This window comes from Herpailurus yagouaroundi, unplaced genomic scaffold (genome assembly GCF_014898765.1).
Source record: "Herpailurus yagouaroundi ecotype Mexico unplaced genomic scaffold, PumYag 182, whole genome shotgun sequence".
NCBI lineage: Eukaryota > Metazoa > Chordata > Mammalia > Carnivora > Felidae > Herpailurus > Herpailurus yagouaroundi.
The window spans coordinates 6,551,864-6,579,759 of NW_024412413.1; the positions used below are offsets into that span (position 1 = coordinate 6,551,864).

Genomic DNA, 27,896 nt, shown 5'->3' on the forward strand with positions numbered 1-27,896 from the left:
AATAAATAAACGTTAAAAAAAAAAAATTTTTAGAAATGGGAGAAACGATCAACACCCTCCTCCCCGAGACACTCAGAGGCTCGTGCTTCCTGCCTGCAGCCCATTTCCCAGAGGGGAACACTGAGGGGTCAGGACTGCGGGGTCCTTATGAGAATAAGTACGGCTGGGTCAGACCCTCCTGTAGCAAGACGCCCTCCACGCAGTGGGTACTCAGCAAATGTTCATCGCTGTGGCTTCGAATTAGTTGTCTTTTCCTGCCCACCTCTCGATGCCACTAAGCGCCCCCAATAGTCCCTTTCGCTGAGCCTGTCCGGGTGCCATTGGTCACGTGGGACAGAGAAAATACATCTCCGCATCTCTCGCTGTCTGCCTCCGTGGGGAGGGCCATTCTGCCCTGGCCCAGGGGCTCAGTAGTGCTTTGTGAGTGGGCGATCCCTTGGCCCCCAGTTTAATAACAGTCCCATGAGGTCAGTTAGGCTGCCCACTGATTGGAGGAGCCCCTTCTATCTTCTGTGATCTGTGAACGCATGAGGCAAAGGCCTGTGGTCAGAGGGCCTATGTGAGGAGCACGCTGATGCCCCTGGGGAGTCCGGGAAGGCTTCCTGGAGGAGGTGGTACCAGGCTGAAGTACAGGGTCACGTGGGGCCAGCCGGATGAGGCCGGTGTGAGCAGAGAGTGGGGAGCTGTAGGTCGAGCAGGGGGTCAGCATGGGCGAGGCTGTGGAAGGAGCCGGTGTGACCTGGGGAGCAGTGTCTCCGTTTCCCAGTTTACGGATATACAGCCCGAGACGCCAGAGCACAAAGAGGCTTGGCCGAGGGATGAGGGTGGCGGGACGGTTGGCTCTTTTAAGTGGACGGTCAGGACGGTCCGTCCCTGCTCTGCGGTTGGCGTGTGCCCGGCCTCGTTTGCTCGCTCTCCCCGCTCCCGCTTACAAGGGGCACGTCTCCCACAATGCTGGGCGCCTTCCGCAGACGCCGTTTGTAATGAACGTCTTGTCTGCAGCTTTGATCCGCTCCTCCGGCGAGGTGGGCAGAGCGGGGCGGGGGTTTCTGGGAGTTTCTGGGAGTCTGGCTCGGCTCTGCCGGGCCGCTCCCCAGCAAGCGCCGCCAAGTGCGTGGCCCCCAGCGGGTGGGATGACGAGCCGTCCCTGCTGACCACTGGGCCCTGTCCCCCGCAGACTGAGAAGGACATCCTGCTGCGGCCCGAGCTGGAGGAACTGAGGAACGAACATTCTGCTCGCTTCAAGCTCTGGTACACAGTGGACAAAGCCCCCGAAGGTGAGGGGAGGAAGCGCTGAGGGGGCCGGGGGTGCGGGGGGGGGCGGCGCTGGACCCTTCCCAGGGCTGAGCCTTCTGCACCCTTCGTCTCCAGTGGTGCTCAGGGTGGCCGTGTGCGAGGGAGGTAGTATGATGCCCTCTCACAAAAATAAGGAGGGATCAGAGAGGGGAGGTAAGTGTCCCACAGCACACAGCTGGAAAGCACCAGAGCCGGGGCTTGAACCCACATCCTCCTCCCCCAGAGCCCAAGGCCCTCCCTGGCTGCCCCGCCCCCCACCGGACAAAGAAAGTTGGCCTTTCTCCCCTTGGTGGGGGGCTCACTCTGGGGCAGGTCTTCAGGGTCACTGCTGGGGTTGGGGGCAACTGCTCCCGCTTTGTACTTTGTACCCTGTAAGGCACGTTACGCCCATTTTTTCCCTGGGCAGCGGCTGGGGTCAGGCCGACGCACCCTTACCCTCATTCGACCTGTCCGGGTAGGCTGTTTGCCAAGGTCATGTAGGAGGCAGTGGACGAGGGCCACCTCCAAAACCCGAACCGAGGCTGCCCCCTGGGAGTTAAATTCCGCTTCATTCTCCCGCTTTAGGTAGAGACGTGGGTACGGGAAGTACCTGAGTCTCTTCTTTGCTGTGAGAAAAGCAGCAGGTTGGGCTTCTTGGCCGGTGTCCTAATGGCGTCTGGCTGTAGGGTTGGGAGCCTGCAGGGAGGTGGTGCAGCCTCGGAGACCCCCACTCCCTCCAGAGGCCCCTCAGCCAGCCGTCCTTCCGTGTTCTTCCTTCGTGTCAGGCTGCAGCCCCACAGGCTGAGCCTTTCCGCTTTTCAAGAGAAGCAGGGCCCTGCATTTTCATGGGAAACTTCTAAGTGGTGGGAAATGGACATTTTTGAAGCATGCTTAGGGCACCAGCGTGTGATGTCATTCGCATCCACCCCCCCTCCTCCCCCACGGCGTCTACCTCCCCTGGAACCAGGCAGACAGGCTCTAGGGGCAGGTGCCCATCTCATGAGTGGGAGGAGCCACCCTTCAGGGTTGACAGATCGGGTCCTGGGCCTCCTGGCTGAGACCAAGGCTGGGATATAGGTGAATTGTGGACCGGACGGCAGTGCCCTGAGGCCCCTCGCTGGCCGGCCGTCCTGGACCAGCCCATCCAGGCTCCTGGTGGAGCCCTCGCTCTGTTCAGGAAGCCAGCTTGGCCCCGTGAGCTGACGCTCTCGTGGAGGAAGATGAACACGAAATAGGTTTATTAGCACGTTATAGAGCAGAGGACCTAACCCTTGGGCAACAGCAGGATTAGGGGCGCTGACTGTGCCGTCAAAAAATCTGCATATAACTTTTTTTTTTGATGTTTATTTTTGAGAGAAAGACAGAGTGCGAGCGAGCGGAGGAGGGGCAGTGAGAGAGAGGGAGGCACAGAATCCGAAGCAGGCTCCAGGTTGAGCTGTCAGCACAGAGCCCGACGCGGGGCTCGAACCCATGAACTGTGAGATCATGACCTGAGCCGAAGTCGGACGCTTAACCGACCGAGCCACCCAGGTGCCCCAGCATATAACTTTTGACTCCACAAACACTTAACTACTAAAATAGCCTACTGTTGACCAGAAGCCTTGTCGGTAACAGCCGATTAACACATATCGTGTGTATTTTTACACACCGTATTCTTACGATAAAGTAAGCCAGAGAAAGTGGTATTAAGAAAACCGTAAAGAAAATATATTTACTGCGCTAACCGGAAAAAATGTACATGGAAGTGGACCCGTGCTGTTCACGGGCAAACTGTAGAGTCCGGCAGGGAGGGGTGGCAGGAGCACTGGTTCCTGGAGTTGCTTTTTTTTTTTACAGTAAAAAAAGCAACATTTAGCTTTTTTTTGTGTCTCACTGGAAGTCGGGGGCGTGGGGGGGGCGGGAATGAGAGGAACGGGAGAGGTTTACTCCCTTCTGGTTACAGTTTCTAGTAGCGTCGGAGGGTAGGCTCCACCCGTGGCGGGGGCCTCCTTGTCCCCGCTGCCTGCGGAGGAGGGGCCGGCGCTGACCCCTGCTGGTGGCACACACCAGAGCGCGGCCTCCTGGGGGCTGTTGTAAGGGGCACCCGCTACCCGCCCCGGAGGAGGAGCTGGGCTGGGTCGTCTCCTGGCTCCTCGCACTTGCGTTTATTGTTACCCTGACCCACAGTTCAGGAGGAGTCGAGGTGTTGCCACAACGTTAGGTAGAAGCTGAAATTCTAGGTGCCACGAGAAAGACGGTGTAGCAGGTGGGCAAGGGCCGTCGTGGAACTGAGTGAAGGAATGGGGCCTGGGGCCAGCTCACGTGCAAGTGCGGCTGGCCTGTGCAGTACACGTGTAAAGGAAAACGCACTATTTAAACAAAATCCGTGTCAGTTTGCGATGTCTTCTATCGCCGCGCATTTTACATACTAGCAAATACAGCTTAGTCCCGTGTGTATTTTTAAAAAATAAACTTGGGGCGCCTGGGTGGCGCAGTCGGTTAAGCGTCCGACTTCGGCTCAGGTCACGATCTCCCGGTCCGGGAGTTCGAGCCCCGCGTCGGGCTCTGGGCTGATGGCTCAGAGCCTGGAGCCTGTTTCCGATTCTGTGTCTCCCTCTCTCTCTGCCTCTCCCCCGTTCATGCTCTGTCTCTCTCTGTCGCAAAAATAAATAAACGTTAAAAAAAATAAATAAATAAAAATAAACTTATACCGGAGCGCCTGGGTAGCACAGTCGGTTGAGCGTCAGACTTGGGATCAGGTCATGATCTCGCCACTTGTGGGTTCGAGCCCCGCGTGGGGCTCTGTGCTGACCGCTCAGAGCCCGGATCCTGCTTCGAATTCTGTGTCTCCTTCTCTCGCTGCCCCTCCCCTGCTCGCTAGCACTCTGTCTCTCTCAAAAATAAACATTAAAAAGTAAAATAAACTTATACCAAAAATAAAGTCAAAAGAAATTTCTACCTCCTCCACCCACCTCTGCCAGCCCCCTCCCCTGCCTCTGGAAACCAGCAATCCGTTCTCTCTGTGAGCTTGCGGTTTTTTGTTTTTGGGGTTTTTCTTTCTTTCTTTCTTTTTATTTTTTATTTTTTTTTATTTTTTTATTTTATTTTTTTTCAACGTTTATTTATTTTTGGGACAGAGAGAGACAGAGCATGAACAGGGGAGGGGCAGAGAGAGAGGGAGACACAGAATCGGAAGCAGGCTCTAGGCTCTGAGCCATCAGCCCAGAGCCCGACGCGGGGCTCGAACTCACGGACCGCGAGATAGTGACCTGGCTGAAGTTGGACGCTTAACCGACTGTGCCACCCAGGTGCCCCTCTTTCTTTTTTTTTTAAAGATTCCACATGTAAGTGACTCATACGGTGTTTGTCTTTCTGTCTGACTCATTTAGCATAACACCCTCGAGGTCCATCCATGTTGTCACAGATGGCAAGATGTCATTCTTTTTATGGCCGAATAATATTCCATTGTTTTGAAGGGGTTCAGGTCTCACCCACACCCCTCCCCTCCAGAATGTGCCACTTTGGCACGTGGGTTATTTTGAGCTGAAGGCACTTGAGACCCTGTTGGGCTCAAGAGAAACTTCTGTCCCTTCCTCAACCACACAGAAGAATCTAAACTGAGGGTCTTTCCGGGGCGCCTGGTGGCTCCGTCGGTTAAGCATCTGATTCTTGATATCACCTTGGGTTATGATTTCTTGGTGTGTGAGTTTGAGCCCCACATCGGGCTCTGCACTGACAGCACGGAGCCTGCTTGGGATTTTTCTCTCTCCCGTTCTCTCTGTCCCTCCCCTGCTTGCCCTCTCTGTCTCAAAATAAATAAAAATAAACTTAAAAATAGTAAATAAATAAATAAATAAATAAATAAATAAATAAATAAATAGGGGGTCTTTCTCAGAATGAGGGCTATTATCAGAGGTAAATTTTCTCTGAGTGACTCATCTGTATGGCAGGGCAAATATCTAATAAACAAACATCCCTTCTTACCCTGCCATGAAGTACGTTCCCTCCCTCTGAAGTCTCAGACGTCTGCCCCCTTCTCCCGGGTTCACAATGACATATGGACCTCATTTTGCCTGACTGCCTTTGGAATTTCCATGTCTGTGTGGATTCCCTGTATATAGGCTATTAAATTTGATTTTCGCCTATTCAGCCCTCTCATGTCAACTTGATTCTTAGTCCAGCTAGAAGGACCTTTCAAGGGAAAGGAATTCTTGCTCTGTGAAAGCATTTGTAGCACAATTTCTTTATCCATTCATCCATCAGTGGACATTTAGTTTGCTTCCATATCTTGGCCATTGTAAACAATGCTGCAGTGAGCATAGGGTGCATATATCTTTTCGAGTTAGTGTTTCACTTTCTTTTTTTTAATATTTTATTTTATTTTTGAGAGGTGGGGAGAGAGAGAATGGACCCGAAGCAGGTTCAGCACTGTCGGTGCAGAGCCCAGTGCAGGGCTCGAACCCATGAACCCTGAGATCATGACCTGAGCCAAAGCCAGCCGCTCAACCACCTGAGCCACTCAGGCACCCCAGTGTTTTCATTTTCTTCGGATAAATACCCAAAAGTGGAATTGCTGGGTCATAGGGTAGTTCTATTTCTAATTTTTTGAGGACCCTCCATACGGTTTTCCACAGTAGCTGCACTCGTTCGTACTCACAGTACACAAGGGTTTCCTTTTCTCCACATCCTCTCCAACACTTGTTTCTTGTCTTTTTGATGGTGGCATCCTGACAGATGTGAGGTGTGCTTTTGGATGGAATGTTCTGTAAACGTCTGTTAGGTCCATCTGGCCTAATGTGTCGCCTGAGGCCAATGTTTCCTTACTGATTTTCTGTCTGGGTGACCTAGCCATTGACATAAGCAGGGTATTAAAATCCCCCACTCTTACTGTATTGCTCTCTCTTTCTCCCTTTAGATCTGTTAGTATTTGCTTTATGTGATCAGGTACTTCTATGTTGGGCACATAAGTGCTTACCAATGTTACATCATTGTGGGGTTGACCTCTTTACCATTATGTCTCTCCCATCTTTGTCCCTTATTTACTTCAGCTTTCTTTTCGTTTCCACTTGCACAGAACATCTGTTTCCGTCCCTTCACGCTCGGTCTGTGTGTCCTCCCAAATGTCTAAAGTGCGTTCTTGTAGGCAGTACATAGATAGGTCCTGTTCGCCTGTTTTCGTGCAATTTCAGTGTCGTTAACGCAGTGTTCTATTAGTTTCAGGCGTACAGGGTAGTGATTCGGAAGTTCTATACGTTACTCAGCGCTCATCACGAAAAGTGTGCTCTCCATCCCTTCACCGTGTCACCCAGGCCCTCACCCTCCCCTCTGGCCACCATCACTGTGTTTCCCACAGTTAAAAGAGTCTGTTTTTGGTCTCTCTTTTTTTCTTTGTTGGTTTTTTCCCTAAACTCCACTATGAGTGAAATCGTATGGGATTGTCTTTCTCTGACTGCCTGATTTCACTTGGCATAATACTCTCTAGCTCCATCCATGTTGTTGTAAATGGCAAGATTTCATGGCATCTCATGGCTGAATAATATTCCCTCGTATATATGTACCACATCTTCTTTATCCATTTATCCTATCAATGGACGCTTGGGCTGCTTCCCAAGGTATCTTGGCTGTTGTAGAGAACGCCGCTATAAACACTGGGGTGCATGTATCCCTTTGAATTAGTGTTTTTGTATTCTTTGCGTAAATACCCAGTAGTGTGATTTCTGGATCATAGGGTAATTCTGTTTCTAATTTTTTGAGGAACCTCCATACTGTCTTCACAGCAGGTGCACCACTTTGCATTCCCACCAGCAGTACGCAGGGTTCCCTTTTCTCCACGTCCTCGCCAACACCTGTTGTTTCTTGTGCTTGGATTTTAGCCATTCTGACAGGTGTGAGGTGACATCTCATTGCGGTTTTGATTTGCATTTTCCTGATGATGAGTGATGATGAGCATCTTTCCATAGGTCTGTTGGCCATCTGGATGTCCTCTTTGGCAAAACGCATATTCACGTTTTCTGCCCAGTTTTTAGTTAGATTGTTTTCTGGATGTTGAGCTGTATCAGGTCTTTATACACTTGACACTAACCCTTTATCAGATAAGTCCTTTGCAAGTATCTTCTCCCATTCAGCGGGTTGTCTTTTAGTTTTGTGGGCTGTTCCCTTTGCTGTGCAGGAGCTTTTTATTTTGATGTCGTCCTAATAGTTTATTTTTGCTTTTGTTTCCCTTGCCTTAGGAGACATGTCTAGAAAAATGTTGCTATGGCTGATGTTAAGAGAAATTCCTGCCTGTGCCTTCTTCTAGGAATGTTATGGTTTCAGGTCTCACATTTAGGTTCTTAATCCATTTTGAGTTTATTTTTGCACACGGCATAAGAAAGTGGTCCAGTTTTATTCTTTTGCATGTGGCTGTCCCGTTTTCCCAACACCGTCTGTAGAAGAGACTGTCTTTTTCCCATTGTATATATATTTTCCCCCCTCAGACCAACAGCAGCCCAGTGCCCTGTCGAGGCTTTATTTGACACCACTCCCATTGTACATTCTTGCCTCCTTTGTTGAAGATTAATTGACCATATAATCATGGGTTTATTTCTGGGCCTTCTATTCTGTTTCATTGAACTATGTGTCTGGTTTTATGTTGGTATAGATAGGTCTTGTTTTTTATCCAGTCACTTTTTTTTCCTCTAATTTTTTTATTTTTACATTTTTTTGAGAGACAGAGACAGCACAAGTGGGGGAGGGGCAGGGAGAGAATGAGACACAGAATCCGAAGCCGGCTCCAGTCTCTGCGCTATCAGCACAGAACCTGACGAGCGGCTCGAACTCACGAATCGTGAGATCATGACCTGAGCCGAAGTCAGACGCTTAACCGACTGAGCCACCCAGGCGCCCCCACTCAGTCACTTTTGATTGGAGAATTTAGTCCATTTACGCTTAGAGTAATTATCGATAGATACTCACTTACTGCCATTTTGTTAATTATTTACTGGCTGCTTTGTTCTGGGTCAGCCAGGCTGGGGCAGGGGATCAGGGCAAACGTTTGCTTCGGATCAACCTCTTCATTCTTCAATGTTTGTTGAAAGAAGGGAGGAATTCACAGCACAGCAGTTTAATGGTCAGGGGGAGGTGGTTTGGGGTAGGTGGGCAGTCGTTGGTCAGTCACACGGCCACACTGGGACTCACCTTGTCTCCCGCCTGCAGCCTGGGACTACAGCCAGGGCTTCGTAAATGAAGAAATGATCCGGGACCACCTTCCGCCCCCGGAGGAGGAGCCGCTGATACTGATGTGCGGCCCCCCGCCCATGATCCAGTATGCCTGCCTGCCTAACCTGGACCGCGTGGGCCACCCCAAGGAGCGCTGCTTCGCCTTCTGACGGCCAGGCCCTGGCTGCTCGCACGCCTGCCCCGCACACTTACCGTGCCCCGTCCACAGCCGCCCTCCCCGCCGTTGTTCTTAACGTCATTTCCCGCCACATCTCCCGCTGCGGCCCTGGGTGCAGCCCGCCCTGCCTGAGCTGCGGTGGTGACCCCGCTGGGCTGGTTCCCCCGAGGGACCCCTTTGGGAGCGGGGTGCTGTTACAGGCAGGCCACCTCCAGCCACCATCTGGCCCTCTTCAGTTCTTACCCGTGATGCTCAGCCCTGGCCCCGCCCTGCCTCCACCCCACCCACCCACACACTACTAGGCCAAGGCTTCCAGCACTGTGATCCACCCACCCCTCCCAGAGCAGACCGCAGTCTGGAAGCAAACACAGGTGTACGGGCAGCCCGGAGCTGCAGGTGCCAGGGACCCCCCCCCCAGCCACCGGCTCGGGACCCTCACCTGCCACCCCTCACTACCTGCTCTGGGTCACAGCCACCTGACACTACATAACAGGTAATGCCAAAAAGTGCTCTCGGCAGGGACTGTGGGGATGAGAGTCTGCCCCCCTCCAGCGCCCAGGCAGGCCCCGCCGGCAGGGAGCTGGGCTCTCCCCGGGGCTGGAGCAGGAGGAGGAGACTGGCCCACCGGCCCAGGGCTCCTCCCGGGGACACGCAGGCCCTCCGGAAGCCTCGGCATTTTCTGCAACACACCTTAACTTCGGGCAGCTTTGGGAGTTCCAAGCTGTCGGCCCAGCAGTCTCATGGGCTGCCTCTGGGCCCTGGGCCCCCAGCCCTGATGGCAGAGCTGAGACAATGTTTATTTATTCCTCTGCCCCAAACCCGCCCGTCCTGCTGCCTGCGCCCCAGCATAGGGGAGTTTGTCTGAGCAGCGTTCTCAGTGACCTCAGTGTTGCCTTTAGACGAGGGTGGGTGAGCCTCTTGCGTATCGGCTTTTCCAGAATCATTTATGAGCAGAAAAGACGTTGAAATAAAACTTTGCTAATACTAACCCTTCTGGGGCTCTTGGAGGCTCTGTGACTTGTGTCATTGTGGGGACGGTGGGGGGGGTGGGGAGGAGACAAGAAGGGGCTCGGCACTTATTTCAAACGTGTGTTTGTGTTTGTTGTGTGAAGTTTGGACAGTACGGAAAAATATACGCGGGAGAAAAGACACCGGACGTCCAGAGGCAAACGCCGACCGCCCTGGTGAAGCCACGTGGCCCACCCGAGGCCGCTGCTGTCGCCCCGTGTCACACGGTCTCCATAAGCCCACATGGATCATGATTCATTATGTCGCAGATCCCCTGGGGTTGGACAGCTGGATTGTTTCCCACCTGTGGATTTTGAAAATGACAGCGGCTCTCTTCACCCTCCTGTCGGATGACTTGTTTTGTTTTTTGAGGATAGATTCCTGGAGACAGAAAGCTGGGCCAGGGCGCGGGGACACTGGGGTCCAGCCTTTCAATGGCCCCGCTTTTGCCCAGCCTTAGTCATGTCATCTCAGCCATGCAAGAAGCCCTCTCCAGCCCTGTGTTGTACAACTCCATGTGTCTGCACGGTTTCCTTTTTGCCTTCCCCTCTGGTCGGCCCTGAGAAGCAGGGTTCGTTTGAGGCTCGGCGACGAATGGCCTTCGGGTTGGAGGGGAGTCCTGAGTAAGGCAGGTATTGCTCCCCCCGTGGAGGGCTCCAAGGGGGTCCACTAGCCCCCTCGTGCCTTTGTGTCCCATTCAAGTGCTGGGGACTCGGCCGCGGCTGCCCCAACACACCCTCCCCGACTACTGGGGCGCTGGTGAGAAAGTCCTAAGCCAAGTACCAGATGGTGTCATGAGTGAAACGGTGAATGCCAAGACAAATTAGGCCACAAGGCAACGTGGGAATGAGGGCTGGTTTCTCTGAAGAGACAACGAAGCTGCCTCTGCAGGGATAGGTGTTCAAGGTGGCAGGAACGGGGAGTGCAGAGGCGTTGGGTTTGGAGCAAGCTTGTGGGATTAACGTCAAGAAACAGATGGAAGAAAGCAGGTGGCTGAGGGGACAGCGGAAATGAAGCTGGAAAGGAGGCAAACTAGCAGTGTTCTAGAGGGTGTGACCAGCAGGTCCAAAGGCCCTGGGGCAGAGGTCTGCCGGATGGCTTCAGGAACACTGTGAAGGTCGGTGTGGCTGGAGGGGAGTGGGGGTGGGGTGGGAAGTGCACTGGAAGAAACGCCTGAAGCCAAGCCACAGGCCTGGGGGCCCCTTTTTCCTCTCTTCTCTTACCTCTGTTTGGCCCTGGCCGCATCCTGGAGCAGGGCTGGGCTCCTTGGGGCAGCAAAGGGCTTGGCCTGGGAATCCCTTCTGCACCCCTACCATGTGCTGGGGACTCTGCAGAGCACTGGACTCGCGTTAGGTCTCCTCAATTCTGGTCCCTTTGGGAGGATGAGAAAACAGGCCTGAGGGTCAGAACCTGCCTGAGCTCACGAAGGGCTGTTCCCAGGAGCTGAGAAGGGCATGGGTTGGACCTGGTCTCTACCCTCTCACCCGGTCTCAGTTTCCCCACCCATAAAATGGGTGAGTGATCATGAGTCTCTACCCTCTCTTGACTCCCACCCTTTCAGAGTAACATTTACAGGGGCGCCTGGAGGGCTCAGTCGGTTAAGCATCCGACTTCAGCTCAGGTCATGATCTCACAGTTCGTGGGTTCCAGCCCCGCGTTGGGCTCTGTGCTGACAGCTTGGAGCCTGGAGCCTGCTTCAGATTCTGTGCCTCCCTCTCTCTGCCCTTCCCCCACTCGTGCTCTGTCTCTGTGTCTCTCTCAAAAATAAGGAAACATTAAAAAACAAATTAAAGTGACATTTATAACAGACCCTTTTAGCCTCCTGAAGTGAATTCGCAGGGAATATCGCCAGCCTACACACAGAATTTTAAAAAATCAACACAAATCTCCAGCTGTATTATAAAAGAGCAAGAAAGGAAAGGAACTTACAAAATGATGCACATTTCAGTGTGTAAATGCTGGCCCATGTCCCCCAGAAGGAGGGTGGGCAGGGGTGTGCCCAGGCGCGGAGTCCCTGGACTGTCACAGCCCCTAAATGCAACCTGACTCCCCCCCAGTCCCCGCTGACAGGGGCCCGGATTTCCCAGGCGGGGCAACGTTCTTGGTGGGTTTCCAAACATAGCAGGACCCAGTTCCTCTGGCTATGGCGCGGCTGCATTCCCGGCAACCCCGTGCCTGTTCACACTGGGCAAAAAGTCCTGCGTGCTCTTCTTAAGCGAAATGGAGCGAAGCCCGGGCTGGGAGAACCGTAACAGGCCTCACCCCTCCTGGAATGCGGCAGGCGTGGGGAGGGCCCACGCCTCAGGACTGCCACACCCTAGTCCCCAACCGCCACGTGACAGGATTCCCGGATCCCAGTCCGGCCGACCAGCCGACACCACCCTACGGAGCTCCGAAATGCCTCCGGGGAGGGCCACCCGCTGACAGCTGATCTCAATTCTTTACCTTACTGAACTGGCTTAAAAAATAACCCCTCGGTCACTGTTTTACATCGCCCTTAAGGCGTGTCTGGGCCTTAACTCCCGCGGTCCCCTGGCCCCTCCCTCGTGCCTCTGCACCTGCCCAGCAGGCGAGCCTGGGACCCTCCCTTCCTCTACCTGGTCCCCCTCCCCGCAATTCCTGGAAGGAGGAAGGAAGGGAGAGGCTAGAGGTCCCGCTCTAGAGCTAAGAAAGGGAAGGCCAGCCAGCACCCCACCGCGGCTGCGCTGATGGGACTTGGATTCCCTTCCTCGGTCTGGTGCCCAGCCCTCCAGCTTTATCAGCCCTTGCCCGCAGAGCTTCTGATGTCAGTCTGAATGGTGGCGTGTTCGGTCGACAGTAACTCCGCTGGCATCACCGGACTGAGAAATTAGTAACTCAGCACAGTACGTGCTCTTGGCTGTTCTAAAGACGTTGCGTGCATTATAATTATTTTCTTTTTCTACTGATCAAGCAACAAACATATTGGACACTTACCTCGTGCCGGGCTTAGCGCTGGGTCCTGGGGCGGCCTCTTCTATACCAAAGGCAATTCCGCGTGTCCAAGATTTTCAGTCTATCACGCACCCCTCGCAACGACCTGCTATTTGCCCCATTTTATAGATCAAGTAAACCGCAGCATAACGAGGAGAAGCAATTTGCTGGTGAAAGCCATACCGCCAAGAAGCGCGGCTCGAGGGGACCCAAGGGGTCCTCCAGCTGTCACCCCGTGAGCTGCAACGCGAGCGCCTACTGTATGCAGCCGGTAGCCGCAGGCATCTTTCGCTCTAACCCACAAGTAGGCAGCTGTCCTTATTCTAGGATTCCAGGGGCAAGAAACTGGCTACGGTCGCCAAGCGGAAGGCAGTCCGTGAATCACTAAATCGAAACACCGGGCCAACTTAGCAAGACAAAGAAAAAAAAACCGGGGATAATAAATGCCAAGGGCGGGGCTGACAGGCACCGAAAAACCCTTCTGCAGCCTAAGCTCTTACTTTGCAAGAAACTACCTACTCTTAAAATTGATACTTAACCAGAAGACACTGGTCTGTTTTTTTCAGTGATTAGAAGGAGGACGGGCAGATCGCGACTCCCAGGCATCCCGCAAAGTAGGCGGGTCACCTTAGGGGCAACCTTTACCCGCTCAAAAATTCGTCTCACATTAGCAGTGAGGATTCGGGCGTCACCCCGAATCGTTATTTTCCTTACTCATAAGTTTAAGGCATAAAGAGGAGCGCATGTTACTCCCAGGGTAATAAATTCCATTCTCATTTGCCCTACGGTGAGTATCAGAGTCGAGCATTGAACTAAGAGCCCGATTCCTTTGCAGTTCGTCTCATTCACTAGTTAAGTTTTTATGTCGCTTTCCATTTTATTTCTTCGTCTGAGGAGAACAGGGAGCCGTAGGCCCCCCGACCGCCGTATGCAGATAAGCAGCGGCGTCGCAAAGGCTCACGGGGAGCTCTCCGCCCCTTCCGGTTTTTGCCCTGTTGGAGTTGTCGCGAGAGTTCGTCGGCCGAACGCCGGAAGCAGCTAGTTGCTCCTGAGCGGCCGAAGGGGCGGGCTCGAGGGCTGGAGTGTAAGCGGCTCGCGGCTCGCTCGGCGGTGCAAGATGGCGGACATCTCCCTGGACGAGCTCATCCGGAAGCGCGGAGCTGCGACGAAGGGGCGGTGAGCAGCCTTTTCTCCGTTCGGTGCTCAGGGCCCGCGGCCTAGCGGGGCTCGGGGCGGGGGAGGGAGCGGCCCGGGAGCGACGCGGAGCGCCGTCTGCGCCCGCCCCCTGCCGCAGCCGCGCTCCTCATTGGCTAGGCCCCGCCGCCGCTGCGGGCCCGGCCGCCCGACCGTCCACTGGCTGGAGGCGCCGTCGCCCTGGCGGGCCAGGGAAGCCGCTGGCCGCGGCGGGGCCGGGGCGCCCGGTTCGTGGGAGCGGCCCCGGGGGTTGGGGTGGGGGGTGGGGGTCGCGCTGGGGCAGGTCGCGCGGGGGGAGGGGCCGTCCCCGACGGAAGGGTCTGGGGGGGGGGGTCTCCGCGCACGGCCCCCTCCCGTGGGAAGACCTGCACGTGGGCCCCGCCGCTCCACGATACCTGCTCGGCCTTAGAGTTAGGACGACTGAAGTGTAGCGGGGAAGTGAGTTGCTCGGACTCCTCCGATCTGTTACCGCCACCGCCGAAGCCGAGTCTCAAACCCAGAGCTTCACTTCCAAATCCTGCGTGCGCTTCCCGGCCCCGCTGCCTCTAACACTCGCCTCCGAGGTGCGGCGTTTCAAGTTCTGCAAGCGCTTTCGAGTATCTCTCGTCCCATTTGCTCTTTTCGCAACCGTACCGGCCAGGTACTGAGATTTTCCCCATTTTGCCGATGAAGAGCTTGAGGCCGGGAGAGGTTGGAGAGACTTGCCCGAGGCCACGAAGAGCTGACAATCGGGGCTGAGTGCCCTTTAGCAGCTGGCTGAGTTGACCTCAGGCCTGGGCAAAAAAAAAAAACAAACAAAAAACACAACAAAACAGGTGGAACTGGCCGGAGGTTAGAGCTTCTCGATGCTTGTAACTCCCAGTTGTCAGAGTAGACTGTTCTGGATCTGAGTGAGGAGACGATTTGCAGTGATGTGCCCCAGACTTCCTCTGGACCCTTAAGTATTGTTAGTCCTTTCCAGCCTTTATGGGCTCCAGTTCAGCTGTATGAAGAAGTGAGTGGGAACGTGGCCAACAGTTCTCCCGCACTAATTCAGGTGTCTTCCTCAATTGGCTGTAAAATACTGGCTGTAGATATTGTTTTCTCCCATGTCATTCACCCAACAGATGTTTGTTAATATCCCCCTGGTGCCTGTGGCTAGAAACTAGATCCTCGCTGTTGCTAACTGAAAGGGAGATTCCACCCCAGCCCCCCACCCCCACCCACATGTCCACTACACCTGCTGCCTCCTCTGCAGAACTCAGCAGCCAGCACTCCACCTGGCTACTCCTTTGCAACAGGCGCACAGGAGGCATTCATTTGCTCAGCTGTTCTCTCCCGGGTCTTCCCCTCCAATAACTGGTGTGGAATTGGTGCTGGGTCCTCTGGCCACTTGTGAATCCACCTGGGTTTCATAGATTTGCTGGACGGTTGCTGAATGAACCAGCTTCCCAGGACACGCGCATATGCCATCAGCTCCCCCACGGCCCTGACTGCGGGTGGTCTGTACCGTCTGTTGGGCCTGTACTTTTTTTTTTTTTTTTTTTTAGCGTGGAGGTGCACAGAGTCTCATGTTGGGCATTGGGTGGGGGATCCGTGGGATGAACACCTGTCTGCGAGCAGGCAGGCCCGGTGCCCTTCTGGGCCCATTGTTGGGTTCTGTGCCTCCCTGGCGAGATGACTTCTGAGCTGGGCAGCTCCCTCGTTTGTAAGACTGGTTCCTGGCAGGTTGCTGAGAAGATTAGATAGAATACAAAAACGTATATTTTAAAGTTTGTACCAGGTAGTGAGCGTTCAGCAAATGTTGGCAATTATTGTGGATCTTTCCTTAAAGGAGTAGATGCCCAAACCCCTCCCCCCCCCCCCCGGGGGGGGGGGGGGGGGGGGGCGGGGGTCGGTAGGTAACCCTGGAGTCAAACTGTGAAGTTTGAGTTCCCTTCTCTCACTGTCCACGTGAGCTTGTGCAAGTTACTTAACCATTCCTTACCTCTCTTATTTATAAAATGTGGATGATTCTTTTCTTGGGTGACTGTCAGGACTAAGTGAATTAATCTGTCTACAGTACTTTCAGAGTATTTGATGGTTCTAAGTGTTTGATACATGTTAGTTATGGTCATCATTATGGAAGGCTTTTAAGAAGCAACATCCAATTTTGTGTCACGATATGTGAGACAGTATTACTTTGCTATCATGTGAACATTGGAGGGGGGACCGTGCAGACAGAGGCTAGTATGCGTGCTGTGTTTGGATTAAACCTGGTGGAAACTTCATTTTTATTTTACTTGCAAAGCCAACAGAAACTACAGCCAGGGTGTCCCTGTCAAGAACTGAAAGGTCTGAGCTTATTTCAGTGAACAAATGTCATTTCCTACAGCAACTGTATCCTGTCCTACATGCTTGCTGGAAGAACTGTCCCCTTCCTGGGACTGTGGAATGATGGTGCATGGAGGTCCCAGGAAGAACTTTGTGCTTGCTGGTTTATGTGGAACCTGTGACTGTCCCCGAAAACTTTCTTCTTAGTGGAAATAGCAAAAGAACCGGTGGAGATGTAAATCACCTCTTTCCCCACAGGTCATGGAATGTATTCATTCTTTAGAGCAGTCTTTCTGTTTTGTGTTCATCACACCTTGTGAGCCAAGAAATGGGTCATTCTTGTTACTACCTGCCCCCACCCCACCCCCATTAATCAAAAGATTTCCATGATTAATGTGAAAGTAGAGAAAGGGAGAGAATGATACTTCACTCAGCCACGGCGGGGCGCTGTCCTTCCCCCTGCACAGAACTCCCTGGGGACTTCAGTTGCTCAAGGCCCATGGATGAGGCTCCCCAGGAGGGCACTGGGCACCAGCTGCAGTGCGGGCCCGTTCTCGTCGTTTTTTTCCTTAAGATCTGAGCATACTGCTGGTCACGTTAGCAAAGTCGCCCGCTCTGAGTTTAGCTCGCAGATGACAGCTGTCCGTCCACTGCCGCCTCCTGGTTAGGGAAGGTTCATCTAAGGCGGCAGGCAGTCTTAGTGGGAAGGTTGGACCTTGAGTATGCTGGAGTTGAGCAGCTCTGGGCCGGATGCCCTGTCTGGGGAGTCCTGGGAGCCACGGGGAAGGAGGTTGGTCTGCTTTTCAGGCCAGGGCTCTCTGTTCCTGGTACTTGGGGTTTGTTTCCTTGTTGAAATAAGATAAAGGAATTGTAGACCTGAAGCAAAGAGGAGGAAAGTTAGTCGTTATGTAACTTGGAGGGGAAGAATGGTGATTTAAAACAAAACATCTGCACAAGAGTCTCTTGGAGGGTAAGGGGATGATGGTACCTTGTTTCTTTGTGTCCGTGAAGCCCCTAATTCAGAACTGACTCTCGTGTAACAGAACTAAAGTGTGTTTCCTCCACATAAAGATGACCTCGACACACATGAACCGTGACCCAGAGATGCCCGTGGATTAAAATCCACTTTATAATAACAACCCAGGGCCCCACTAATGGGCCCGGATCCTTGGACTAGACATCTGTCCAGAGCCGGCTCGGGTCAGGGTGTGGGGGAGAGCACCCGGGCTCCAGTGAGGTCCGGGGCAGGCGCTGAGATTCCAGGGTGGGGGCATTGGCTCTCACCCACAGCGCTCTCCCCAGGACCCCGTGGGGCTCCGGAGCCAGGGCAGAGCCGGGTGGGGCAGTTCAGAGTCCAGAGACTTGCTCAAAACCTCCCCCGCCCCTTCCCAACAAGTGCCGAGGCCAGAACGTGTTTCGGGGACCTCGGGCGAGTCTGCAGTGAGGCTGCAGGCAGAAGCCGGGCCAGACCAGAGGCTCCGCTGAGGGGCTGGGCTTTGTTAGGGAGCCCTCGGGCGGTTCTTAGAACCGGAGGGTAACACCACGGACTCTGTGTTTTGGAGACCCGGACCTAGCGGGAGTGTTTATTTGAAAAATTCCTGATGACTAATGCCTGCCTTGTACCCAGCGCTGCTGCCCGCTGGGATGAATGGCTGTCCTTTCATGCAGGAGGAGGGGCGGCGATTATAAAAAGCCTGCACACTGAAGCCCCTAAAGCTGCTGGGAAAGGAGCTGAAAGGACTGGGGATCGAGTGCGGGGGACTGCGGGGAAGCGGCTCACTCGCGCTCCCACATCCACAACTACATGCCCTCCCTCCCCGATGGACCTTTTGTGCTGTTCACGGAGACAGAAAGACCGGCCCGAGGCATCTCGGTGGCCTTTCCTGCCAGACAGGCAGTGTGGCACATGGGGCCAGAGTGAGCACGCCGTGCCACGCTCGGTGTGTGTGTGCTCACCCCCTGGTCACTAGGGAGTGTGCTGTGGTCCTGGACGGGTCTGGGGGCCTAAGATCTTCCTTAGCCTGGGACAGCACTCCCCCTTCTTCAACTCCTCAGTCTCTGGTCTTTATCCTTGACCCATGCTTCATTTATTGGTGCTTTAAGTAGATGCAGTGAAGACCAGCCTTCACCAGGACATCCTCTGTGAAATGTGGATAATAACCTAATCCTCACAGTTGTGAGCGTGAAAGGAGAATATACGGGGGTGGGGCAGCTGTAGGGTCCCTGACACCACTTGGCGGGAGCTCACAACTGGAAAGCTCTTTGAGCCTTTTTTTATTCCCCTGGTGCAGGGCTGACCCAGGTGAGGAGATGGCAGGGTTTACAGAGGCTCTTCGTGCTGCAGGAGGTGCGGGCTTGGGAACAGGTCCTTGTGATTCAGCGCCGGCAACTGGGCTTGACCTCCCCCAAGGAGGGAAGCTTCCGGCCAGCCGGGAGGCGAGGAGGGAGTGCTCAGGAGGGCAGGAACCGGGGAACCCACCGGAGCTGCGAGGGCAAAGAGGCTGCAGGCTACGGTGGGCTGTTTGTGTGACCTTTGACACCCTCTGCTCTTCCCAAACACCCGGGGCCGCGTCTAAGTCTTCTCGCTGCCCCACAGGTGTGTCTGGCGGCTCGTGGTGTCCCCACAGGCGTGAGCCTTCCTCTCCTAGAGCGGGAGTGCTCCTCACCATGCTCTGTGTGGTGACTTGATTCCCCAGCCCAAAGCCTGTGGCTTCAGAGAGGTCCCCTGTGTGGTAAGCAGACAGTTTTATCTGGAGTGCTTTCCACTGACACTGGTTTCTCCTGGATCTGGGCAGTAAAGGTTGATCAAAATCCTTTTCCCCATTTTATGAGTAGGCCTTCAGTCGTAGCTCCTGGTCTGCACAGACAGCCTGTTGCTTTTCTTTGATGGGTGTAGGGAGATGTAGGGAGCTGAAGGCATTAAAAAACAAACAAAAACAGTGGGGTCACCTCACCGGCTAGTTGGGCCTGCGGGTGGGGCTTTATTAGGAAGCGGGTGTTGTTCCCTCCATAAACACCAGGGGCCCCTCCAGTAGCTGTGGGTTTCGGTGCCGCCAGAAAGCCCAGCTCCACTATTGCCGAGACCTCGCTGACCGTGAAACTGAGGGCAGGCCACTCCAGGGGGGTGGGGGGTGCTGTCTGTTCCTCTCTCCCTCGTCGTGCTTGCTGGCCTCCCTAAACACCCCAGCCTTTTGGCTTTGCCTTTTTTTTTTTTTTTTTTTTTTTTAAAGCCCCTGCCTCTACAGGAGAAGACGGGACAGGGACGGACAAGCAGCCCCACCCCCACCTTAAACCTAATCGGATCAGTTCTGTAAATGATCCTTTCCCGCTCTCTTCCACCCAGTTCCTGTATAGACCCACTGGAAAGTATTTAAATCCTAAAATAATTTGCTGTTTTCCAAAGAAAATTGGTCCGCGCATCACGGTCTCGGGCAGTGTTCTGGCATGCTGGGGGCAGCAGGTGTGTTTCCTCCAGTCTGAGGATAACCGGGTGAAAGTCCAGGCTTGCCTTGGCTGGTTCTTTGGGTACGCTCCTGCTGTGAGCGCGGGAGCTGCGGGACAGTCCCCAGGCGGCTGCGGGGGCCCGCGGGAGTACTAGGAGGCCTCCTGGGAGGCCTGGACACAGATGTGGGAGGCCATACGGGAACTTGTTTGTTCAGCAGAATTTTGCCTTCTGACCCCAGGTCCGAGATTCTGAACACTGCCGTCTAATCCAGGACCACCTATGGAGTCAAAAGTGCAGATGCCCAGGCCTTCACCCAGATTTTGGATTTAGGAGCTGTGAGGACGGAGTCTAGACAGCTGTGTTTTTAAGCAGCTCCACCAGAGTTTCTAACTTAGCTCAGCCAGGTTTCAGCACCGCCTGTAAAGTACCGGGCCCTGAAACAGAATGAGCCCCGATCTCCCCTCCCAGTCCAGTGGGGAAGAGAAAACAAGCAGATGGAGTTGGAGGCACAGAGGAGGGCTGTCCCGGAACAAGCAGAGAAGGAGGGTTTCCCTCAGAGGAGATGTTGCCTTGGGAGCCAGAGTCCCAGGCAGGGCACCCTCCGCGAGGGTGAGGGCAGTGGTGGTGGCGGCAGCGGGTGGAGTAGACCGGCCTCGTGGTGTGGTGGGCACGGGGGGTGAGGGAGAAGCTTGCGGACCCCAGGAAGGACTTCCAGGATTGTACTTGGAAGAGCCTTCTCTTTACTCACGAGCCACTGAAGGGCCAACAGAGGAACCCCGCAAGCAAATGAGGCCTGTGTAATGGAGTTTGGTTCATTTCCGATTTTAACAGTTTCTGAATTTGACATTCTTAGTTGTTGCAGAGTGTGATAAACACATACTTGGTTTTATCCCTGGTTCCTGGCCCACAGTTCCTAAAACCCTGAGTTATAAGGGTGGTAGGAGCATCTTTTGTTCTAATGAGGTAGCTTTTGCTGGGTCCCTGGCTAGCTTCAGAATGGGGGCTGGTCACCAGGAAGACCTAGGCATGGTTCATTGGAACTTGCAGTCCTCCCCGCCCCCCGCCCTCCAGGGAGACGGAGGCTGTCCTCAATGACCAGCCATTCAACCTTGCTTATATAATGGAACCTCTATAAAAACCCCTGTACAGTGGAATTTGGGGAGCTTCTGGGTTGGTGAACACGTGTATGTGCTGGGAGGGTGGTGCACCCCAAGGGGGCATGGGAACTCCGCACCCCTTCCATTTGGCTGTTTCTGAGTTGTATCCTTCATAACAAACTAATGGTAGCACGTAAACTGTTTCTGCTGCATTCTGTGAGCCACTCTAGCAACTTACCGAACTTGAGGAGCGGGCGTGGGTCCCCCTCAGTTTTAGTCTGTCAGAAGGATGGGAAGCCCAGGACTTGGGAGTGGCATCTGAAGTGAGGGCTGTCTTGGGGGACTGAGCCCGTAACCTGTGGGGTCTGCGCAGACTCTGGGTATGTTGTGTCAGAGTTGAATCATAGGACACCCGGTGATGTCTAGAAGGTTTGAGAAGCGTTGATGTCAGGAGAACACCCACACTTTTGGTGTCAGAAGTGTTGTGAGTGGAAACAATTCAGACAAAGTGGCTGTTTTTCTTTTCTACCTGTTAGCGGGTGGCTCCTGCTCCCAGCCCAGTGGGGATCTTGTGCTGGCCCTGGAGACCTGGACCGCCGAAGGCAGGCTGGTGTCTTTTGTTTATCATTGAATCTCTCCAAGCCTGTTTGACCCACCCCACAGGGTGCTGAGAGGGCTGACTGAGAGCAAGCCTGTGAAGAACTATGGAAACTGAAGTCGTTCTTCCCCTGTGTGGGGTTACAATATTTGGGGGATATGCCTTTTTTTGGGACCAGCATCATTTGGAGGTTATTGTTCCTAATGACGTCTCAGAACATCTGGTCTAGGGAGGAAACCAGTGTGTTACCTGGTGATCGAAACCGCCAGGCCCCTCTTCCGAATTTTATTTGCAATGCAAAGTTAAAAGTCATGAACCAGAAAAGAAGTTTCAACATAAGCCTGTTTGCTCAGCGAGCAGACTTCTGGTTTCTCCAGAAACTCCCTCTCTTCCCAGTATTACGATGGCTCTACTTCCATGGGCCACTCTCGACACCCAGATCCACTTAATGTGCAATTTGTACTTGCAGTCTCAATGCCAGACCAGGAATTGGAGGTGTTCGATCTCGTGTTGGGACCCAGCAGAGCCTTCTCAGCCAGCCAGCACGCACAGCCACCTTCCAGCAGAGGTTTGATGCCCGGCAGAAGATCGGCCTCTCGGACGCCCGGCTCAAGCTGGGAGTCAAGGATGCCCGGGAAAAGCTTCTGCAGAAAGATGCTCGGTTCCGGATCAAAGGGAAAGTGCAGGATGCCAGAGAGATGCTGAACTCCCGCAAGCAGCAGAGCGCAGTGCCCCAGAAGCCCCGCCAGGTGGCCGATGCCCGGGAGAAGATCAGCTTGAAGCGGAACTCCCCAGCCGCCTTCATGAGCCCACCCATTGGGACAGTGACCCCTGCCCTGAAGCTCACCAAAACCATCCAGGTAGGCGTGGCTCTCCTGGGAAGGCGGGAACAGGCGGTGGGGGCCAGGAGTGTTTGGGCAAAATGACAGCTCTCCCGAGTGTTTGGATAGTAACCCTGTGAGGGAGGCGGGGTTTTCAGCGAGTTTCGCGGAGAGGAAAGGGGGCCGCGGCAGAAGTAAGTGACGTTCTCAAGAGAGCTAGCGATGGAGGGAAGAGCAGGGAGAGGACGGACGCCGTGGAGCACGCGCTGTGTGGCAGGCACTTACTTATTTCTCCTGCAACTCTGGGATCATTACCCCAGTTGTTTGTTTTGTTTTGTTTTTAATTTATTTTTGAAAGAGAGAGGGCATGAGCTGGGGAGGAGCAGAGAGAAAGGGAGACACAGAATGCAAAGTGGGCTCCAGGCTCTTAGCTGTCGGCACAGAGCCCGACGCGGGGCTTGAACTCACAAGCCGTGAGATCATGACCCGGCCTGAAGTCAGACGCTCAACCGACTGAGCCACCCAGGCGCCCCATTACCCCAGTTTTATAGAGAAGACTCGAGGTCTCAATTGTGAATTATGGTGCCCAGGGCTAGCGCAACCGGTGAATGGGAGGACCGGGTAGGAGCCTGGTCACACCCGACTCCTTGTCCCGTGCCCTGGCCGCTAGCACAGCTGCCCAGGGGGGTGAAAACAGTATCCTTCAACCTTCGCAGCAACCTTGGTGACAGGAGTAGCGGCTGCGGATGTATCGAGCCAGGCTCGTCGAGCAGGATGACGAGGCTTTCTGTCACTCCTGCTTTGGACATGAGGCACTCTAGGGCTTTTTACCACAGACCCAAACTGAGCACTACCCTACTTCAAGTTCAGTGATTCCTGACGCATGGAGGACACATGTGGACCCCAGGGGATGAATTCTGGTCTGTGGGTTTTCTAGGTTCCACAGCAGAAGGCCATGGCACCCCTTCACACCCATCCTGCTGGAATGAGGATCAATGTTGTCAATAACCACCCGGCCAAGCAGGTGAGAGAGAGAGAGTGTGTGCACACGTGTGTGTTTTGATGGACTCTTCTGAGTGGGTGAACTGAGGCCTGGCCAAGGTTCCCAGTGTGAAGAATTGGAGAAATTACATTTAGCTTCTTGCAGTTTATGACTTTTAAAAAGAAACTTCTTATGGGGGTGGGGGGGTGAGTATTTAAGGGGAAGAGAGGCAGATTGAAAGTCTTCTCTTTTTTATTATAAAAGTAGTGTGTGCGGGGGGCGTCCGGGTGGCTCAGTTGGTGAAGCGTCTGACTTCAGCTCGGGTCATGGTCTCAACGGTTCGTGGATTTGGGCCCCGCGTTGGGCTGTGCGCTGATGGCTCAGAGCCTGGAGCCTGCTTCGGATTCTGTGTCTGTCTCTCTCTCTCTCTCTCTCTCTCTGCCCCTCCCCAGCTTGTACTCTGTCTCTTTATCTCTCTCAAAAATAAACATTAAAAATAGTAGTATGTGCTTAATACAGAACACTGCAAAACAGAGAAAGATTAAAAAGGAAAAAAAAAGTCCCTCTTGGTCCTGCTCTCCAAAGCCAGCTGCTGTTGAAATTCTGCCCTGGTTCCTTTTAAGTGTCATTATTGTTTAGTTAATGCATAGCTATAGTTGTGGTTATATCATTATTCGATTTTCTGTCATTCTGTTTGCACTTTATAACTCAAGCACTTCTCTGATTCACATTTACTGTGAACGTTTTTAATAACTGCATAGTCCTTTGAGCTGATGTTCCAGTTTACTTAAGCCATTTTCCTGTAATTTTCACTGTTAGAAATCCTTCTGTGAACATGGTTGTGGCTGGAGCTCTTTCTAGGGGTTGGATTTATTTCTGTAGGCCAGACTGCCTGGGATGGACTTTCTAAGCCAAGATTGTAAACAAACATCGCAAGTGTTTCTAGGTGTTGCCCACTTGTGGAGAGGAAACTCTAATGTACCTGGAGGTTGCAGCACTTTCGTGGGGTCCTTGTGGGTGAGGAGCCAGCCTATCAGGATTTGAACCCTGGCCTCCCGGGCCAGTCTCCCCAGGCACCCCCCCACACACACACACACCCGCTTTTCCATCCATCATTCGCCTCCATGTCTTGCTGTCCTTGTTCCAAAGGTCTTCGAGAGCCTGCAGGCCACGTTAGCTGTTCGTTCTTTCTTTTCAGAACGTATACGACCTGGAGGACGATGATGACGCTGTAGCTCCCATTCCCAGTAAACAGATGAAATTTGCAGCCTCAAGCAGCTTTCTCCACCACGTGGTAAGGCATTTTATGTTTTTCCTGCACTCGCCATGCATAGCAGATCGGGTGGGTGGGAGACGTGGGCGAGTGTATGGCCTTTCAGTTCCGAAATCTTTCTTCCTTTGGGTCCTAAGGTTTTCAGAACTGGAACTGATCCAGTGGCTGATTTCATAAGTGCTGAGACCAGAGTGGCCGGTGATTGTGTTCAAGGGCCCGCAGCTGGTGAAGTGTGGGGCCACACCCTCCGGTCGCTGCTGGAGGCACTTCGGGGGAAATGTGAGATCACACGGGAGGGCATCCCGTTTTCTTTCCTCTGTGGCAGAACGTTCTGTGTGTTCTCCTTCCCTCCAGTTCCATTTTTGAAACTGGACTCCCTCAGTCGGTGTGAGCAAGAATAAACGACCTTGCCTGTGCTCTCCACCACGTGCAGCCCGCTTGCAGGGCAAGACTGGGTGCTGGTCAGATGCCACGCAGAGAAGCAGAGAGAGCAGTATCTGGCATGGCAGGGAGGCCGGCGTCAGCGGGTATAGTCAGTTACGGGGAGGGCGGCCGGGGGCCACCCGAGCCAAGGGCCTTTGTTTGGCCTGCAGAGACCCAAAGACTCCGTATTGTCACTGCGTTGAAATGTGCGGACCAGTTTGCACCTGGTTGCCGCTGAAGTTCTTAAAGTGATACGTGAAGCTGAAGGTTGCCGATTTGTTACAGGCACTGGGCCTTTGCACTGGTTGCATTGCTGAGGTCTGCTGCCGGGGGGGTGTCGGCTGGCTCCGTTTGTGGCTCACCCTGATTGAAAAAATGCAGGGTTTGTGTGAACCAATTTAAGACTCCCCTTCCCACCCACCCGGTGAGGTGGGTACTACTGTCGTTCCTGTTTTACAGATGAGGAATCAGGCACAGAGAGGTTAAATACAGTCAGTATCACCCAGCTTATAAATAGTGGATCTGAGATTCCAGCTCAAGCAGTCTGGCTCCCAGGCCCTGCGTATAACCCCTACACTCACTGCACTGGCTCTCAAGACTCAGCAGCTTGAGAAATGTGGAGTCGAGCGTGAGGAGTGGACACGTCATTTGATTCAGAGAAGCTGGTGAATCAGCCCTGCCGCTTCTGCCTCCGACATCTTTTTCCTCAGACGCGCTAACACCCGGGAGTTGACCGGCTTATATATCCAAGGGACCACATCCCCCGTCAGGGACAGCAGGGAGGGAGGGAACTGCGTCCGCTGGTCTGCACCTACCAACTCTGGCAGCCTGTCCCTGACGGTCTGGGAGCTGAGCGGGCCAGGGCTCTGCGTGGTGCCTCTGTGTGGTCGAAACGGGGACCAAAAAGCTGGGAGTCTGGGCCTTCTTAAGGGTGGGTTCCTGTGCCTAGCCAGCGCAGAACTGATAATCAGCCCATTGTGTGAGAAGCAGGTCTGGGAATGAACTTGACCCCAAACTTTCGGCCTTCTGCTTAGCCCCAAATCATAGGGTTTTCATAAAGCCTACATGGTATGGGTCGGCCTGTGGCTTCAGATCAGGCCTGCGTGGAAGTTTCTCACCAAGGACTTCTGCACTAGAGAGTGGCTTCTGTGAGCACAAACTGTGTTTCTCCCCTCCCGCCCGTTCCTTGGGGGAAGTCCCTGGCAACCTTTTTTGGCTCCAGACCTCTAAGGGAGTTGCGGAGCCGGGAGGGCTCGGGGGTGGCGGTCGTGAGCCCCTTAGGGCTTTTCTCTCCCCTTCTTCTCTAGCCCCTCAGATTCCTGTCTGCCTCTTGTTTAGGCCGGGCTGAGCAGTTCCAAGTTCTCCGTGTCCAAGGCCCTCCCTCTCACCAAAGTGGTTCAGAATGATGCATACACAGCTCCTGCCCTCCCCTCCTCTGTTCGAACAAAAGCCTTGACCAACATGTCTCGGACGCTAGTGAACAAGGAGGAGCCTCCCAAAGAGCTGCCGCCTGCTGAGGTGAGGTGAAGGAGAGAAAGCGAGCATACCGGTGGAGAGTCAGGCCGTGCTGGGTGGGCAGTGTGTTGTGCGTACCGTGTCGCGTCCTCACGGCACCTCCGTGAGGTAGGCGGACGTGGCCACCTCCATTTCACAAGCGAGCAAACCGAGGCCCGGTGGCCCCTGCCCTTCGGTTGCCTGCAGGCGAGTGGGGAGGACAGAGGTGCAGACAGAGCAGTTTTGTCTGGCGGTAGAACGGAGGTCTGTCCAGAGGAGAGCTGCCGGGAGCACTGAGGACAGAGCATTGGTCCCCTGGGCAAGCGGGGAAGGCTTCAAGGAGAAGGTCCACCTGAGCCGGGTGGGTCTTGAAACATGAGTGGCATTCCGTGGAGAGGCTCAGAGGCCTGAAAGTGTCTGGCATATCTGGGAGGTGATGAGAGGTTCTGGCCCTTAGCATGGGGTGGTGGGGCCTCTAGGGGGGTTTCCTCTGGGCCTTCCTGGCCGCTGGCCCAGAGCACGTGCTGCTGTTGAGCGCATAGCTGTTGTGTGACTTCTGGTTAACTGTCTTGTCTGGCAGCCTGTCCTCAGCCCCTTGGAAGGCACCAAGATGACAGTGAACAATCTGCACCCTCGAGTCACTGAGGAGGACATCGTGGTGAGTACTGTATCCTGCCAGAATCTTACATCTCAAGCTGCTTCTGTGTCAGGGGCCCCCAAGACCACCGCCAGGTTTGCTGGTTCTTTAGGAGGGCTCACGGGACTCCGCGTGGAGTCACGTCAGGCCCAGGGTTTATTACAGGATCCAAAGCAAAATCAGCAAAGGGAAAGGCTCGTGGGGCAAAGGCCGGGGGTCCAGGTGCAAATTTCTGGATTCTTCTCCTCGTGGAGTCAGGATGCACTCTCTTTCCCAGCAACGAGTTGTGACGCGTGAAACCAGGGAAGCTCATTACAGATTCAGTGCCAGGGTTTTTATTAGGAACTAGTTACATAGGCACCCTCTGCCAGTGCGTACCAGCATTCCAAAATGCCCCGGAGGAAAGCAGGTGTTCAGCATAAACCACATCGTTTGCACAGTTTAGGCTCAGTGAACCACTCTTATCGATTAGGGTGGTGGGAGTCCCAAATTCCAAGTTCCCAGACACCAGCCAGGACGCAGCCTTGGAAGCCGGTCTTTGAGGAGATAGCAGTCGGACCGGCTGTGTCAACTCTCTTCTTCACAACTTCTAAATCAGGGCCAGGGCACCGTGCTGGATGGGTCTCAGATGAGATCCTCTTCTTCCGTGGCGTAAAGTCCGGTGGTTCCTATCTTCCTGTGAGCCTTTGGAACTTCTGCCTCCTCCAGGGGTTTTCACGATGATTCCAAAGTAAAAGGAATGGGATGGATTGGTGTTGCTTGGTGGTTGGCTTTTCTAGATTGCCCTGGTCTGTCCTGTCCCACCCTTAGTTCATGGACAGAACCTAAACCTGGGAAGCAGGCGGCCGGGTCCAGCCGGCACTGCTTGTCTGCCTCGTTTTCATTTGGGCGCCAAAAAACCCCACCATTAGTTTAAAAGTCCAGGTCCCCCTTTAGCTGTGAACTGTCAGATCACGGAACGAACGCACCAAATTCAGTCACAGCCCATAGTGGCCGCCTCGCTTGACGGTGGTTTCGGTTGTGAAACGTGACTGCTGTGTGATGGCTTTGA

General features: G+C 54.0%; 2 protein-coding genes, 1 long non-coding RNA gene and 1 other non-coding gene across 6 annotated transcripts in view; 2 read left to right on the forward strand and 2 right to left on the reverse strand.

Moving 5' to 3' along the window:
• CYB5R3 (cytochrome b5 reductase 3) overlaps positions 1–9,617 on the forward strand; it is a 28,428-nt gene extending 18,811 nt beyond the window's left edge. Inside the window, exons 8-9 of the mRNA XM_040490654.1 lie at positions 1,178–1,277; positions 8,449–9,617. Of these exons, the coding sequence (XP_040346588.1) occupies positions 1,178–1,277; positions 8,449–8,621 (273 nt within the window). The 3' untranslated portion in view covers positions 8,622–9,617. The remainder of the gene's footprint in view (positions 1–1,177; positions 1,278–8,448) is intronic.
• LOC121040235 (uncharacterized) lies at positions 8,769–13,499 on the reverse strand. 2 transcript variants are annotated; one of them, XR_005795199.1, is made up of 2 exons: positions 12,593–13,499; positions 8,769–11,009 (listed from the first exon to the last, which is right to left on the reverse strand). It is a non-coding gene; the product is annotated as an uncharacterized LOC121040235 (long non-coding RNA). The 2 variants fall into 2 exon arrangements; XR_005795200.1 differs by having other exon boundaries at positions 8,769–11,033.
• Positions 13,171–13,320, reverse strand: LOC121041162 (U12 minor spliceosomal RNA). The gene has a single exon (XR_005795592.1). It is a non-coding gene; the product is annotated as a U12 minor spliceosomal RNA (small nuclear RNA).
• A 111-nt stretch (positions 13,500–13,610) lies between the features above and the next one.
• POLDIP3 (DNA polymerase delta interacting protein 3) overlaps positions 13,611–27,896 on the forward strand; it is a 21,614-nt gene continuing 7,328 nt past the window's right edge. Inside the window, exons 1-6 of one of the 2 annotated variants that reach the window (XM_040490646.1) lie at positions 13,614–13,765; positions 21,685–22,075; positions 22,974–23,060; positions 24,217–24,312; positions 26,053–26,232; positions 26,789–26,866. In XM_040490646.1, the coding sequence (XP_040346580.1) occupies positions 13,707–13,765; positions 21,685–22,075; positions 22,974–23,060; positions 24,217–24,312; positions 26,053–26,232; positions 26,789–26,866 (891 nt within the window). In that variant the 5' untranslated portion in view covers positions 13,614–13,706. Of the gene's footprint in view, positions 13,766–21,684; positions 22,076–22,973; positions 23,061–24,216; positions 24,313–26,052; positions 26,233–26,788; positions 26,867–27,896 lie in introns of both variants that reach the window. The other variant, XM_040490647.1, reaches the window with a different exon arrangement.